Source organism: Coffea eugenioides, chromosome 10 (assembly GCF_003713205.1).
Source record: "Coffea eugenioides isolate CCC68of chromosome 10, Ceug_1.0, whole genome shotgun sequence".
NCBI classification, from domain to species: domain Eukaryota; kingdom Viridiplantae; phylum Streptophyta; class Magnoliopsida; order Gentianales; family Rubiaceae; genus Coffea; species Coffea eugenioides.
This window is the reverse complement of record NC_040044.1, coordinates 5857312-5874486: the sequence shown is the minus strand read 5'-3', so window position 1 is coordinate 5874486 and position 17175 is coordinate 5857312. Positions and strand designations below refer to the sequence as shown.

Below are 17175 nucleotides of genomic sequence, written 5' to 3'. Positions count from 1 at the left end.
ATACACTACCAAAACTAGATATGTAAAAGCCAAGGAAAGAATGGAAAGGAACAACAAAGGGCTTCTGCAACATGAGAGCACTAGTAAGAATACGCAGAATTCCAGAATTTGGCATCAAGTTTGGGACCTCAACATTAAACACAAGGTTAATCACTTCCTGTGGAAAATGCCTACACGACATTCTTCCCACCCACGAGAATATATTTCGAAGAACAGGAAAGAAGAACCTTGGTGCAGGAGTTGTGGAGAAAGTGCAGAAACATTAGAACACCCACTACAGGAAAATAGGCTTTTTGTGACGTTTTCGCTGCGGCACAAGAAGAAAATGCAGCAAATAAAGAGCACATTTCAAATTATGTGGCAAGGTTGATAAAGGGGCATAATTTTTGTGGCAAAACGACGTAGTTTTAATAAATCCAGAGTAAAGAAAAAGGGAAAAGAAAAGGGAAAGCGCCTTTCACTTCCAATGTCTCCTTCATTCTCCGCTAATTTCAAAACCCCCCCACTTCTTTCTTCTAAACTCTAAATTCTGATTCCAAATTCCCAATGAACTTGTCTCGCTTTCTCTCTCTCTCTCTCTCAAATGGTCAAATCTAATTCCACCTCCTCTATTTTCCACCCAATACGGCCAACGAATATGCGGCGACCACCTTCATCTTTGAGATACGGAGGAAATCCGGAAGAGTAGACAGATTGATTGCTAATTGGTTTTGACGCCTGAAGCTAGGGTTTTAACGCCAGGAAGATGGACCTCCTCCATTTTTATTCTCAGCAGTTGAAGTCGATTCCCAATTGCAGTTTTTCTTCCTTGTTGTTGTATCTCTCTTTGTTGCTCTTCTTCTTTGTCTCTTTCCAATTCTAAAGACTCTATCACATTCTCAAAGGAATATGGTGAGATTTATAGCTAACGATAGTTTTATCTCAATTTTGTGTTTGTTCTTAGGTTTAATGACTTCTGGCATGATTTTGAGAAGTTAAACAGTTTCAGGTCACTTTGCCAAAAGTGAATAAATTGGTTTTCACTGGCTGGATTTGCTTCTCCATGTAATTTTTATCATCGGTGAACTAATTTTAGCTTTGAGAGAACTTACCCAACAATTTTGCTAGCTATTCTGGTTCAAAAGCAAGGTAATTAAGCTCAATTCCTTTGCGATTTTTTTTCACTTTATTCATTTATTTTATGGTATAATCAAGAGAATTTATTACATGCCCTTAGTGCTCAGGAGTTTATAGACTTTTGTGGTTATTTTTATGTATTTTTTGTAATTCTTTAAAATATTTTTAATGCGACCTAAGGGGAGATAATAGGAGTTTACTCTCGTTTTAAAGAGTCCAGCCCATATTGCAGATGGACAATGGAATCGCCTGAGAAACTCAATACAGTCGTTGTCTTGAAACAACGAGATAGCAGCCGTTGGCAGAAGGTACATTTGAAGCTTTAGTGCACTCCATCCTCTAGTTTATATATTTGTCCGATTATCATGCTACTGATATTAGGTGTTATTTGTAATTCTGTCATAAATGCCTGTAAACAACTCTCCCTGTTCTTGGAGTCTGGGGACACACAAATAGTTTAGGAGAAATCCCAACTTTGGAGCATAATCATTTCAAGAAAGTGGAAAATGGCAATCAAGTATTGCTGTTTTAGACCAAGTAATTCCTGATTTAATCCTTAAAAATGGTTACAAGGCATACAAACTACTTAAAAATGCACTTGCTTATGGTAGCAAGAATTTTTGCGTCACACTATGATATGGTATGATAATATTGTAACACAAAATTGTTAAGCATGATTGCCTCTACGGGTATAATATTTGGCCCACCTTCTCTCATTATTAACTTGGTGTTACTACTTGTAGCAACTTTGGTTAATTCTTTTACGAGTTCCAGTTTCTTATATGTGTGTGTTATTCTGCCCAGATTAATACATGCAATGGCTTCTAGTTGGCTATATCCCAAATAAGCTTATAAACCCAGGATGCAGACTGAAGACTGGACTGGCTGGTAAATTATTGCTTATTTTTTCATAGATGGTTTGACAAAATTTTTGAAGTTTTATAACAGGAAATTCACTGTCTTATGTCTTCATTTGCATGCTACTTCCCAAATAAGCTTATAAACTCAAAATTTTTGAAGTTTTTATGCAAAATGGTCTGTTTTCTTACGAGAAAGTTTGGGGATCTATTTAGTAGAAGACAAGTGCTAAACTTCTCCTTCAATTATGTCCCTTTAACCCTGTGATCTATAGCAATTCATGCGCTCAATATATCTATAAGGGTACCACTACTAATGGTAGGAAGGTTGTGCTCAATAAGCTTGGGTTGTCCAGATGCAAGGTAATTAAGCTTATATGATCTGCAATTCATTTTTATTTATATGCACCTTTTATCATATTTATGGAGAATGATTAAAAGTTGTTCAATGTTGGCAGTTGTTAGGTTCTAAATGTGGAATTTTATGGTGTTTTTGCCTTCTGCTGTTTTGGAATTTAAAGTGATTAAGGTGAAATAATGGGGATCTAGCATCAAATTTTGAATAGCATTCAACTTTAATTCCAAAGTTTCTGATTTCGGCTAATTTTCTAATTCCCAGCAATAGTGTACTTCATATCATTAGCTTTTGACGATGCATTTATTATCTCATGGATTTTGGCTTCATTTTTTTGCTATTTATACTTTATTTTGAGTGAAATTTTCAGAAAAAAAAGGTTTTTTTTATTTAAATAATGGCTACTCTGCCATTCATTGTCATAGACCCATTGTCATGCCTACTCTGCCATTCATGGTCACAGAGTTACTTCCTAAAGCAGCTCAAATTCCGTTAGTCCATTGGTCATGCTCCCATATCCTGAACCCCTAATGCCAGTGTGTGTTGGTTACCCCATCTCCAACGATGCAGTTATTACTAGTTAGACCCATATTATTGCTTGTTGATATTAATTTCATGTCATTCGCCATTATTGATGCCCATGATACCACCACCAAGCTGATTTGACATCATCGTTTCATGTATGATTTTTTGAACAGAACTCTGGGAATCATTTGCATCTGTGTCACTAGAAAGTGCTGGCTGCTGCAGTGCAATGTTCGGTGAACTAGCAGAATTCGTGTGCATTCCAGTCGGTAAGCCACCAAGTGAAGTCTGTGGAGGATCGTTAGATGATGATGCCGTTGGAGACTGGAAAGGAGAAGGATTGAGTTGCGGTTGTAGTAAGGTACTCAAGGAACACTAGGAGATGGCATCTGAACACCATTTCCTCCGTAAGGACCATTTGTGCTACTCTTCGGGTTTTTGCTGTCTCGAGTTCATTGAGTTTTGATGACGCAGCCCAGTTATATATGGCACTAGTAGAGGAAGTTGCAGGAGCCGAATTCAGTGGATTATTTACATTTGCCATGCCATTTCTGGAAGGAAGTTGCAATTATTACGAAAAATGTTTCAATGTGGCCTAACCATATTGAAACGTGATGACTTTTGCAAAATTGGTTGGAATTAGGAACTACTTGTACCTTTTAGAATTAGGTTATGATGATGAATTTGGAAATTTGCAGTGATTGTTTCCATTTAGATAGTGAATTGAATTACTTACTTGAAAGGGAAATGTACTACAAGCATGAAAAATAATTCATAAAATATGCAAAAAGTGTAAATCACTGCAGTGCATCTGTTTATTGAAGGAGACTATTTAATATTTGTGACGCAATTTTTGTGCCGCGTGACTATTTGCGGCACAATTTTTGTGCCGCTTGCAATTTTTGTGGCACTAATATGTGTCACTAATTGAGCCGCAAATGCTTGCGACACATTTAAACAGAGTGTTATTTTCTTTTGTAACGGCTACTTTTGAGGCACAAAAGACTTGTGCCGCAAAAGCGCCGCAAATACTTTTTTGCGGCGCTTTTTGGGCTTTTTGTGGCACATTCTTGGCGTCGCAACAAGCCATATTTCTTGTAGTAAGCATGAGAACAATTTGAATACATTCACTTTAACGTGTCTAGTGTCTTGGATTGAGAAGCACTTGATTAATCACATTCTCAAGATTGAAGTAAGACTTTTGCGTAGCTGCTTCCACCAATCTTTTCCACTTCAAGGCCTTTCTCTTCATCTTCTTGCCTTTTCCTCCTACCATTAACTCTGTAACAAGCCTTTCAACATCATCCCTCTTAACATTATTGTCTATCTCCAATCCAGTGCCCCGTTTTGTGCAGCAAAATCAGCAATTAGTTTGTTGGTCAGCTGAAAAACGGCCAACAGATCTTAGGCAGCCCATAGCTAATGCTTTCAATCGTGGAATTCCATCCACAATGAGTTAAGAGTCCTCTGACAAAAGGGTGCTTAAGAACTTTCTCTTGAGAGCACCAGCTTGCAAACATATTGGGATTCAAGTGCGAAACAAATAACTACTAAAACATCAATTACACAACAACCTGATGACAAACAAATCACAAATATGAAAGATAACGACATACAATATTTAACATAATCGATTCCATCATGGAACCTACGACCACAGAGAGAGCACCCGCTTTTTATTATGAGAGAAAAATCTTATATAAGAATACAATTTGAATCCAACCCCAACCCTTATATACTATTTCTCATCTCTCAAGAACCCTCTCTCATTTTATGTTTAAAGCTACTTGTCGCCCTAATGTACCTATTATGTGCCAATATATAGTATGACAACCCACCTATTTATAGAAAATATTATTTGGCTAAAAATCAAATAATAACAGAAAATCAATACTAATTCCTAAACTTGTACAAAATAGAAGATAACTTCTAAATTCTAAACAAAATAGAAAATTTTTTGACTACTATTTCAAATAAATAAAATCAATTACTCCCTCCATCCCATTTATTTAGTCATGTTTAGGGAATTTAACTTTTTAAAAATAATGATTTGATTGTGATATTTGCACTTCTCTTTTCAATTTTACCCCAATAAATTCAAAATTTAAATTTGAATGGTAACATGCATATAATTAGAAAGAAGGGTTATATTAGAAAGAGAGATTAAAAGGTATTTTGACTTTTCTAACATGACAACTTTTTTTGAAACATATTAAAATGGAAAGTTTAACACTTTCAATGGGACGGGGGAGTAGAAAACTAGTTACTTCCACATAAATTAAGAAATATATCTAAAAAAATTAAATCAATTTCCTACAAATCTCCATATTGACGAATATTTCTTTTAGGAACCATTTGCCTTCAATTACCAAATACAAATCCGAATTAATATAGTTCTGACATCCAATTGATTCAATCGGCAAGTGAACATGTGTAGTTACCCTAAATCCAATCTCTCGTTGACTCGCGAGAAGGTATCTCAATTCACTATCTTCCTTCGTAGGATTTCTTCACACCAGCATTTGCAACTCGAAATCCCCTTCTATGAGTTATATTTCTAACCATTGAGATAATCAAGTGATAAAAGCATCATATTTCTTCATATTCTTAGGATTGTCTCATCAAGTGTGATTTTCAAGACTCCCCCTATAACAAACTTGTAACTATCAAAGTTTTCTTGCATTTGAAAATTAGATCCCTTTATTTCTTTAGAACACATGTCACACCACCTAAATAATATAATCCAAATCCAAAAATCATCTAAGATGAAGTACCAACCGTTAGAATTGCGAGAATGTCTCCATCGATTCATGTGCAAAATTAACATTGAATTTCACCTTTTTTTTTACTCTTGAATAACCTGTCTAAATTCACCATCAAGTATTTTCATGCTTTTCAACTTTTCATCATTCACCACCAATGCTTTTTGTCAAATCCTTAAAACAAGGATACCACTTATTAAATTGTTCAATTGGCAATAGTCACCAATCCACTTGATCACAATAATCAAACATGATCCAACCATGAACCCCGCTTTGATACTAGTTTGTTGGGATTCAAGTGTTTGTGAGCAACTCAATCTTACAATCAAGTTCTGATACCACTTGCTGGGATCCAAACGCGAACAAACAACTATTAAAATATCAAGTACATAACAATTTAATGACAAACAAGCCACAAACATGAAAGATAAACGACACGCAATATTTAACATAGTTCGATTCTATTATTGAGTCTACGTCTACAGAGAGATCATCCGTTCTTTATTATGACAGGAAAATCCTATATAAAAATACAACTTAAACCCAATTCCAACTCTTGTATAGCATCTCTCATCTCTCAAGAACCTTTTCTCATCCTATGTATAAGGTTACATGTCGCCCTTGTATTCTCATTATGTGTCACTTTATAGTATGTCAATCCACCTATTAATAGAAAGTATTATTTAATCAAAAATCAAATAACAACAGGAAATCAATACTAATTTCTAAACTTATACAGAATAGGAAATAACTTATAAATTCTAAATAAAATAGAAAATTTCTTAACTACTATTTTAAGTAATTAAAACTAATTAGAAAATTAGTTACTTACACACAAATTAAGAAACCTATCTAAAAGAATTAAATCAATTTTCTAACAAAACACGCATCTTTCCTTGGTTTCTTCAAGAAACTCACTCGAAAGAATAGCTGAATGGCCTAAAATAAGCTTGGTCCCATTTGACAAGTGAGTTTTTTGAGTGTTTATCTAAAACTTTACTATAACTTACTGTAGAAATTTTTTAAAAAATTTTTGAAGTGTATTTTTTTTTAATATTTTGAAGTGTATAGTTTAAAATTTTTAAAATTTTTTTGAGGTTATTGTAGTTAAAGTTTTTAAAAAACTTGTAACAGACAAACTTGGCAAAAAACTTGTCTGCCAAACAAGGCCAAAGTCAGGTCTTAAAATCCATAAAAAGTCTTGTTTACTGTTAGCAAGTCCCAATGCAAATTCGACTAGTTGCTCAGGTGCCATAATAGCAATGCTTCCAAAGTTGACATGAACCATCGAGTTTGGATCTTTCGAATCAAGCCACTCAAGACATTCAGTTTCTTCTTTCCAAAGATTTGATCCAATTTCTTTCAAATTCTTATCCTTAACTTGATTATCGAGGATGTTTAGCGGCCCAATGGGATAAATCGGAGGAAGATAAGATGAAAGTGCATGTAATGCATGCTGTTCCAGTTGTTGAAAGGTATTTATAATGATGGCAAAAGCCTCTCGAGCTCTCCCAGTTTCTTGCGTGATGTATTTTAGCATAAATTCATCTGGATTTGTGGTTCTTAAGAAAATTGGAAGATCCTTTAAACTTATACCTTCCAATCCTAGAATCCAATCTAGAACAGTGTCTAGATATCCATTTGTCAAGTAACTAGCATTTGCAAACCACAAATGTTTTACAACCAAAACATCCGAATCATAGAACTTGCAAGGAGAAAGGGGTTGGACCCACTCAAAGTTAAAATGTAAAAAAAAAAAAAAAAAATCATCTCGCACTCTATTATTCACATGAAATGAAATTTTTTGCCCACAAAAGTCAATGAGTTTGTTTGGATAAGAGTTTATTTGGATGATTTATTTGAGATATTTACTGTAACACTTTTGTGATGTGATGTATGTGAGATAAAAAGGTGGTTGGAAAAATAAAAAGGTGATTGGGATTTGTGAGGCAAAATTTTTTGTTCTAAATTTCCTTTATCCAAACAAACTCAATGTTTTGCTTCCACCAATGAGTAGAATGTAATGAACCATGCAAGAATATCGTTGTCAAATGAGTCAAGAGTACTTTAGAAAGAAGCAGTAACTGTTCAAGCTATTTCTTTCCTTTTTTTAATTCCAGAAATACATGGAAAAAGAAAATAAATGACCTCAAAAAATTTTGAACTAACATTTTTTTTAACAAAAATGAGCCGTACCTTTGAGCGGTATGATACCCTTTTCGATAAACTTGGCAAACTGGAAATACGCCAAGTAGGAAGATGCGTTGGCGGTCCAAAGAAGAACTTTAAGGATGCCAAGTTCTTGAGCAGCTGCTAGAGTGGAGGTCATTGCTCCATCGGAAACTATGCGAGAAACTGAGGGCACTTTTAGGGAAGAGGTATCAATATTGAGTGTAACGAGTAGCTCCCTAAATCGACCTAAGCAATTTCTATCAATAGATTCACAAAGGGTTGGAATATCTTGGGTAGCATCGACATCAGAAGAAGGAAGTCCGTCAGGAATGGCTTTAAATTGGAAATCAGGCAATCCATTGAGGGCATCAGTACCTCTAGATTTTAGTAGGCGCCTGTGGTTGAATTCTGTGTTGACAAAGGTGATATGAAAACGCTTTTGGTGGAGGAGCTTGGCGAGCTTTGGCATGGGGTTTATGTGGCCTTCAGCTGGAGCTGTTATGCAGATGACATGAGGTTTCTTCTCCAATAGAGCAATGGAAACCATTTTTCTTGCCGGGGAATTTGAGTGGACAAATTGTAAGTTATTACAGAGCAGCCACGCGTTGGGAATTGGGTTGATGGCAAAGGAAAAACACGTTAATACAGAGCAGTCATGAGTTGGGAATTGGGGTGATGGCAAAGAAAAGAACCAACGAAGAAGCTGTGCAAATATATAGAAAGGGCCAATCTATTCCACAACTTGTAAGTTAATGTTTCACCAAGTGGTCCTCAAGAATAATCTTCCGTACATGGTAGGTTCTATCAAAATTTTAAAGCAAATTTTACATCTTTTAACCGTCGATGCGCTGACTTCTCCTCAATTATCTGTCCAAAAATAAAGTTAAAAAAAATGCTGGAAGTTCTTCATTTCTTCGTCCACCGGACAAATCTTTCATGAAGGCGGTAGCAAAAGGGTGTAATAAATATGTAGCAGAAGCCGAATTTTTTTGAGCTAAATGCTTGAGTATTTATTGTGGGAAAAAGAGAGCTCATTCCTTGAGTTGTCTACTCAAATTCCACAGGGAATAGGAGTGCTCATTGCTCGATTCGTAACCAACGCCAGAGCTTGCCTCAAATTCTAGAATTAATGCTAAAATGATACTTTGTCCAAAAAAAAAAATACTGAAAATTCTCTACCACAAGGCATTTCTGGCCGCTGGAAGCTATATATGTCTGATTTTTTAAAATTAAATTAAGAGGAGGGACCGGTAGAATTAAACTCGTTCATTTTTAGAGTTAAAACACAATATGTTTTTCTAACCAATAGTTAATGAATTTTTCTAACGAATATCCAATTGATACTCATTAGTACACTTAAATCATACCCAACTTATCATATTCCTACTAACAATTATTATTCTATTTTACATTTATATATTTTTCTTAATTAACATTATTTTTTTCAAAATATGAACACCTTCCTAGACAAACCCATAATTAATTATTTGTTTCTCCACCATGTTTCCTCATTCTTCTCTTCCTAGATAGCAAATTGGCACCATATGTTGTGGTTAACCTTCTGAGCAAGGAGATATTAGGAGAAATCAGAAAAGGAATAGAACAGATCTGAGAGGGAAGAGAGATACAGAGAGAGAATGAAGGAAATGAGAAAATGTGATCTGAATGAATTAAGAATGAATCTATCTCAAAACTGCTGAACCAACACATCCTTCGGTCATTTATACAGGACTGAGCTCATTTGCATGCAAATGTCCGGCTAACAGAAAAGATGCCTTCCAACTAACTCCTCCAGCTAAGCCGCCAGCCTGGCATAACTGACTAATGATCTGCTTGGATTCTGCCAGGACACAACATTGCTCCCCCCTTCAACAATCCTAGTCCCTAGGATTCAATTCTGGAAATTGCACTCGAATAAAGGACCAATCTTCCCAAGTGGAGTCATCCTTATTCAAATTCTCCCATTCAATCAACACTTGCTCAACCTCTTGACCCCTCCTGTAAATGTCTCTCCTGTCCAGAATGGCCTTAGGAGCTACCTTGAACTCTCCTTCCGCAGTTGCCTCCGGAGGTGTAGGATGTATTTGGCTCCCATTGACAGATTTCTTGAGAAGAGAAACATGGAACACAGGGTGCACTGAGCATCCATCTGGCAACTTCAGTCTATAGGCCACGGATCCCACCTTCTGTTCAACCTGATAGGGTCCGTAATACCTGGCAGATAATTTTAGGTTCCTTCTCAAAGCCACAGAGGATTGTCTATACGGTTGTAGCTTCAGGTACACCCAATCTCCCTCCTCAAATGTCCTATCTGTCCTGCCCTTATCTGTCAGTTGCTTCATTCTATTCTGTGCTTGCAACAAGTTCTCCCTGAGTAACGCATTCCAGTTCACTCTTTCGCTGGACCAATCCTCCACTGCAGCAACTAGTGTCTGTGTAGGGGATAACGTGAGTTGTGAAGGTTTGTATCCATAGAGGGCCTGAAAGGGAGTCATGGTCAGGCTAGTGTGGTAGTTGGTGTTGTACCACTATTCAGCTGTAGGCAGCCACTTCTTCCACTTGCCAGGTTGTTGCATGCACATACTCCTAAGGTAAGTCTCCACACATCTATTGACTCGCTCTGTCTGGCCATCTGATTGAGGGTGGTATGCAGTAGAGAAGCTGAGTTTAGTGCCTAGCAATTTGAAGAGCTCCTGCCAGAAAATGCTGGTAAACACCCTGTCCCTATCCGACACAATGCGAGAAGGCAGTTCATGAAGCTTAAAGATTTGATCAAAGAAAACTTCTGCAATACCCTTAGCCGTATAATGAGACGTTATAGGGATGAAATGTGCATACTTAGTGAGCCTGTCTACTACCACATAGATGGCATCACTGCCTAAGGACTTAGGCAATCCTTCTATAAAATCCATTGAAATTTGTTGCCAAGCTTGATCTGGGACAGCTAGGGGCTGTAGGAGTCCAGGATATGGACAATTTTCAGACTTGCTCCTGCTGCAAATATCACACCTCTGCACAAAAACCTCTATATCCTTCCTCATGTTAGGCCAGTAAAAGAAGGGCTTCATCCTCTGATAGGTACCCTGAATCCCTGAGTGTCCACCCCAACAGGTATCATGAAAACACGAAATTAAATTCTGCCTGAGGTCAGATCCTGATCCTACCAAAATTCTGTCCTTATGCCGTATGACTCCCCTTTGGTAAGTGTACTCAGGATGAGAGTTGGTACCTGTGGTCAAAGCCATCATCAGTTCCTTGATACTGTCATCACCAACATAGCTATCGCCCACTAGAGAGAGCCACTGAGGTGCTACTGCTGACACAGCATGCACTTCCGCTACCTCTTGTCCTTCCCTTCCGCTACCTCTTATCCTTCCCTTCCTTCCATTCCCTCTGTTCTCCTAGAGAGAGCATCAACCACCACATTCTCCTTTCCTCGTTTATATTGAATCTCATAATCCATCCCCATCAGCTTGGCCAACCATTTTTGTTGTAAGGGAGTTGTGATTTTCTGTTCCAGTAAGTACTTCAAGCTCTCATGATCAGTTTTAATCACAAAGTGCCCTCCCAACAGATAATGTTTCCATTTTTGAACCGCAGTCATTAAGGACAGCAGCTCCTTCTCATATATGGATAAAGTCTGGTTTTTCCTCCCCAATACCTGACTCATATAGGCTATGACCCCACCTTGCTGCATCAAAACAGCTCCAATGGCAGCTTGGCTTGCATCAATTTCCAAAACAAAGGACTTAGTAAAGTCTGGTAGAGCCAAGACTGGTGTAGTACTCATTGCTTCCTTTAACTTCTGGAAGGCTTGATCCGCTTCTTTACCCCAAGAGAACTGCCCCTTTTTAAGCAGCTCCGTAAGAGGCTTGGCGATCACCCCGTAACTCTTCACGAATCTCCTATAGTAGCCTGTCAATCCCAGGAAGCCTCTGAGGCCCTTAACATGGGTAGGAGCAGGCCAAGAGAGCATAGCTTCAACCTTTGCTGGATCAGCCTTCACACCTGTCTCAGTGACTATGTGGCCTAAATACTCTACTTGATTCTGGCCAAATGCGCACTTGGACAATTTAGCATAGAGGGAGTGTGTTCTAAGGGTGTTCAACACCAAGGACAGGTGATGTAAATGAGTGGTAAGGTCAGGGCTGTAAATCAGAATGTCATCAAAGAATACCAGAACAAATTTTCTGATATAAGGTTCAAAAACAGAGTTCATTAAAGCTTGGAAAGTTGCAGGTGCGTTTGTTAAACCAAAAGGCATAACAAGGAACTCATACAAACCAGAATGTGTTCGAAAAGCTGTTTTTGGAATGTCATCCGGAGCCATTCGGATCTGGTGATATCCTGATCTGAGGTCTATCTTGGAAAATATTTTGGCTCCATGTAACTCATCAAGGAGGTCATCTATGATAGGAATGGGAAATTTATCTTTGATGGTCAAGCTGTTCAACTGTCTATAGTCAATGCAAAGTCTCCAACTGCCATCTTTCTTTTTTACCAGAAGAGCTGGAGAGGCAAAAGGGCTATGACTTTTATGAATGATACCAGAGGTTAACATTTCCTGGACTTGTTTTTCTATCTCTGTCTTTTGCGAATGGGGGTACCTATAGGAGGCAATTTTGAAGGGTCTAGCCTCAGTTTTAAGAGGTATTTTATGGTCATGAGTTCTAGATGGGGGCAATGTTATAGGATCAGAAAAAATGTCCTCATATGCAGCCAGCAATTCAGTAAGAGAGTTAGGCACACTAGTCACCTAACAGTTGTGAACCTTCACCATGCAGGATTGCTGCAGAGCTTTCCTGACCCTGTGCCTAATGGCTTTGGCCGCATTCTCTCCTCTTCTAAGCTTCACCTGTGCAGTCTCAGAGTTCTCCTGCAATAGGACCTGTTCTCCCTCCCTGTCAAAGGTTATCTGCAATGCTCTGAAATCAAATGTTAGGGGACTGTATTTCTTCATCCAATCTACTCCAATTATCATGTCATAAGGTTCAAGTTCCAAAACAAATACATCATGCTCAAATTGGTGGCCCTGGATCTCCCACTTCATCTGAGGCACCCACTGATCGCAATGCAAGACCTTCCCATCTGCAATTTTGACTTTGAAAGGTCTATGTCTCCTGATTTTCTCAGGATATAGTTGCGCAACCGTAGGTCGGATAAAGCAGTTAGTACTCCCTCCATCCACCAAAACCGATAGCTGCTGGTTACCATACAGTCCTTGCATTTTGATGGTGCTAGAAGATAACTCACCTGAGACTGAGTGTAGAGCCAGTACTACTGCCTGATCTGCAATGGTACCCACGTACTCTATGACCTCTTCCTCTTCTACTTTATCTGCCTCCTCCTCCTCAACTAGCAGCATGTGAAGCTCCTTGTTCTTGCAAGTGTGTCCAGGGGAGAACTTCTCCCCACATTTAAAACACAAATGGTTGTCCTTCCTATACTGAAACTCTGTAGGCGAGATTTTCTTAAAAACAGGCTGTGAGTCACTCCTTTTCTTAGTTTCTTCACTATTATTTGACTGCATCCTCCTGTTCCCGTTGGCACCAGTGTGTCCCCCACTGAAACTATATGGCAGCGGACCCCTGTGAGCTACTCTATTGTTTTTGGAGAGTGCTTCCAAGAGATGTTCCTGCCACCTAGCCTTCTCAAAAGCTAGCTGAAGAGAGTCTGGTTTGTGCATTTTCACAGCAGCCTTGATTTCATTCTTCAGTCCACCCAAGAAGCAAGAAACGTAATAGGACTCGGACAGATTGGGGACTTTGGCCATCACTAATGCTCTTAGTTCTTCAAATCTCTCCTGGTAAGCAACTACAGATGCGGTTTGCTGCAGCTTGTTGAACTCCTCGATGGCATCATCCTCTCCCAGTTCTCTGAATCTTCTACAGAGTTCCTCCTTGAATTCATTCCAACCAACTCCTCCCCTGTCTTTTTTGAAGTTCTGGTACCATAGGTCAGCTCGCCCTTCCAAATGCAGTTCTGCCATATCCACCAGGCTCTCTTCCGAGACCCTACAAAGGTGGAAGAATTTCTCACACTTCCTCACCCAATCTCTAGGGTTGCTCCCATCAAATTGAGGAAATTCCAGCTTAGGAATAGCCACTGTGTAGTGATTCCTTGCTGTTACTCCACCACCAGTTCCCCCTTCACCCACTCTCCCAACGTGAGTCCCACTGTTATGATTAGGACTTCCCAAAATTCCCCTATCACCATGCACACCTCTCGCAAATGCACTGAACTGATTATTCATATCAGCCATGAATGTCTTCATTTCCAGTCTATTGGCTTCCAATAATGCCTTCACATCTTGGAAGGTATCTCCCACCTTTTCCTCCAGTGCCGCCGTAGAGTCCAAAACGGTCTGGATCCGTGCATCCTGTTTCCGCAGCTGTTCTTCGAAGCTCTTCATCCTCGTCCCTTTGGCCATGGCTAGTTGCAGCTGATAGTCCAAGGACCACCAGCTCTGATACCACTGTTGTGGTTAACCTTCTGAGCAAGGAGATATTAGGAGAAATCAGAAAAGGAATAGAACAGATCTGAGAGGGAAGAGAGATACAGAGAGAGAATGAAGGAAATGAGAAAATGTGATCTGAATGAATTAAGAATGAATCTATCTCAAAACTGCTGAACCAACACATCCTTCGGTCATTTATACAGGACTGAGCTCATTTGCATGCAAATGTCCGGCTAACAGAAAAGATGCCTTCCAACTAACTCCTCCAGCTAAGCCGCCAGCCTGGCATAACTGACTAATGATCTGCTTGGATTCTGCCAGGACACAACACCATACCCCTCAAAACAAGTCTTTTTTTTTTGGGTGTTGTGCTTTTTGTATGAATAGGATGAAATAGACGGTTGTGGCCCAGATGACATATGGCTGTCACTTAGCCAGCAATGCAAAATCTGAAAATGTTAGGTTTAAATAATATGTTATAGTAATAAAACTCAAAGGAGGTTAATGTAATTTTTAAAATTTGAACAAAAGCCAGTGAAATAGTCAAAAACCTCATAAGAGGTTTCTAAAATTATCCCAATTAATTTTTTATAATGGAGAAAAGTAGGCATCAATTCCCAGTGCGACCAATTTTGGCTGACCAAGAGAGTTTTTATTTTGGTGACATTTAGGGTGCCCTTGAAAACTGTAGTAAATCATACTTGGAGGATTTGTGCACTCAAGGTAAAGGCGTGAAGTTTTTGACAATGTTCATAATGCACCTTAATGTTCTGAAGGTAAAGGGTTTAGTATTTTTTACTCTGTCAAAAGTTATTCTTTTATATCATCAACATCTTTGATACTTACACATACATGTACTTACTAGCTGGCAACTGCCAGATAATCACTTTGTGCAGCCATAGAGGTCCACACAGGGAAGCTATTCTTCCAAGGTTAGTGGCGAATTTTGCCAAGCCATGACTACATGTGTTGATTTCTCGCTTAACAAAGGAGAAAATACAATGCCAAAAAGACCTACTTAATGCCCTGATATCTCTTAGGATAATGTTGATGTCAGACAGGTCCTCACTCCTATGGTTTAACTTCTCAACCAGAACGTTGCAGTCAGAAAGTATCAAGATGGACGTCCAATTTTCCTTCAATGCTTTGAGCAAGGTAGTTCTGATAGCATGAGCTTCTAGGGTTGTAGCCTCTCCTTTTAATGAGGTTGGGATGGACCATGTAGAGATTAGACTACCCTTATTGTCTTTGGCCGCTATACCAATACCAAACTTGTCTCTTTGCTGGTCCACTGCTGTATCTATGTAGATGATAGACGAGTGTTATTGTTGGACCACCGCAATCTTGTCATGACTATCCAGCTGAGTATTGTTTTCTTGTTTGTCACAAGTGTTTAGGGGGTTTGCCTCTTTAAACTCAAGCCAATCTGTCATGGCCTATTGGGAGATTCGATAACCATCTTGGTTGATCAGGTTAAAGTTCCAATTATTCCTTACCTTCCATATATGCCAAAGTTCGTTAGCTGTCATTTCAATGTGAGCTTTGCCATCCACCATTTCTCTAGCCTATTGTAAGCTCTCCCACCACGTTCAAAAGCTCCCTTCCAATTGTTCTAGACCATCCCATTTGATAGGGAAAGTTTTCCAAATCTGCTCGCTTGTCCTACAAAAGGAGAGGAGGTACCGTTCTAATGTTTCTGCACTTTCTCCACAACTCCTGCACCAAGGTTCTTCTTTCCTGTTCTTCGGAATATATTCTCGTGGGTGGGAAGAATGTCGTGTAGGCATTTTCCACAGGAAGTGATTAACCTTGTGTTTAATGTTGAGGTCCCAAACTTGATGCCAAATTCTGGAATTCTGCGTATTCTTACTAGTGCTCTCATGTTGCAGAAGCCCTTTGTTGTTCCTTTCCATTCTTTCCTTGGCTTTTACATATCTAGTTTTGGTAGTGTATTTACCATTTGCACTGTTGCACCAAGTGTATTCCCTCCAAATAAGCTAAGTGGGATTGCTGTGATTAGTTTGGCCTCTTCAGCAGAGAAAATGGAGTTTATGATGTTTGAATTCCACTTCTAGTCATGAATCAAATCCGAGACTTTGTCATATGGACAATTGTGTGGCTTAGGTGTGGAGATTTTACCTGAGCTGCTATTTTTGAGCCATCAAACCTTCCAAATTTCCAAATTGCAATAGTGTTGCCATTTCCAACCTGCTTCCTTAATTCACTTTCCAGCATCCCAATTGAGCTGTGCAGACTTTGCCAGATCCACGAAGCTCCATTTTTCACCTGTGCATCAAGAATAGAGGATTTGGGGAAATACCTTCCTTTTACCATCTTACTAACCAACAAGTTTGAATTGGTAAGCATTCTCCAAACTTGTTTGGCTAGTAAGGCGGTGTTAAAGCATTGAATATCCCGGAAACCAAGTCTCCCTTTCCCTTTAACATCAGAAATATCAGCCCAGCTCTTCCAATGCATTTTCTTTTCTCTAGAATCACCTCCCCACCAGAATTTAGCCATCATCCCGTAAAGCTCTTTACATAGTTCAGCAGATAGTTTGAAAACTGACATTGCATATGAAGGGAGAGCAAGGGCCACAAATTTGAGTAATACCTCTTTACCTACAAAACTCAGCATTTTATCTTTCCAACTTTGTAGCTTTTTGCACATCTTCTCTTTAATGAACATGAAGACACTATTCTTTGATCTACCTATCACCATAGGCAAGGATCACTAGTATTTGCTTTGAGTGACAAGTTGGATATTGCCAAGTGGTCTCAAGATAGCTTCTGCCTCTGTTTGAGAAATATTTTTGCTAAGGATATGACTGATGATTTCTCAATATTTATTTGTTGTTCCGAGGCCTTTTCATAGCGCTTGAGAATTCGCTTGATCTCTTCAGCTTCACCTGTGTTGGCTTTGGAAAACATA

At 38.8% G+C, this 17175-nt stretch overlaps 2 protein-coding genes, 1 long non-coding RNA gene and 1 pseudogene across 3 annotated transcripts; 1 reads left to right on the top strand and 3 right to left on the bottom strand.

The window, feature by feature from the left end:
* Positions 1-512: 512 nt before the first annotated feature.
* On the top strand, positions 513-3663 carry LOC113748606. Its single transcript, XR_003464421.1, has 4 exons — positions 513-891; positions 983-1128; positions 1349-1424; positions 1921-3663. It is a non-coding gene; the product is annotated as an uncharacterized LOC113748606 (long non-coding RNA).
* Positions 3664-3994: 331 nt separating this feature from the next.
* On the bottom strand, positions 3995-8334 carry LOC113748604 (annotated as a pseudogene).
* A 1330-nt stretch (positions 8335-9664) lies between these two features.
* LOC113750279 lies at positions 9665-10282 on the bottom strand. Its single transcript, XM_027294276.1, has one exon. The coding sequence runs from the start codon at positions 10280-10282 to the stop codon at positions 9665-9667; it is 618 nt and encodes a 205-aa protein (XP_027150077.1).
* Positions 10283-11154: 872 nt separating this feature from the next.
* LOC113750277 lies at positions 11155-16881 on the bottom strand. Its single transcript, XM_027294275.1, has 3 exons — positions 16384-16881; positions 12643-14262; positions 11155-12543 (listed from the first exon to the last, which is right to left on the bottom strand). The coding sequence occupies exons 1-3, from the start codon at positions 16879-16881 to the stop codon at positions 11155-11157; spliced, it is 3507 nt and encodes a 1168-aa protein (XP_027150076.1).
* Between the last annotated feature and the right edge of the window lie 294 nt (positions 16882-17175).

Coding starts and splice junctions, on each gene's coding strand:
- LOC113750279 (XM_027294276.1), bottom strand. CDS start 10,282: ATGACTCCCTTTCAGGCCCTCTATGGATACAAACCTTCACAACTCACG.
- LOC113750277 (XM_027294275.1), bottom strand. CDS start 16,881: ATGCTGAGTTTTGTAGGTAAAGAGGTATTACTCAAATTTGTGGCCCTT. Junction 14,263..16,383: donor GCTCAAAAATAGCAGCTCAG/GTAAAATCTCCA, acceptor TAACCACAACAG/TGGTATCAGAGCTGGTGGTC. Junction 12,544..12,642: donor AGAACTCTGAGACTGCACAG/GTGAAGCTTAGA, acceptor CACAACTGTTAG/GTGACTAGTGTGCCTAACTC.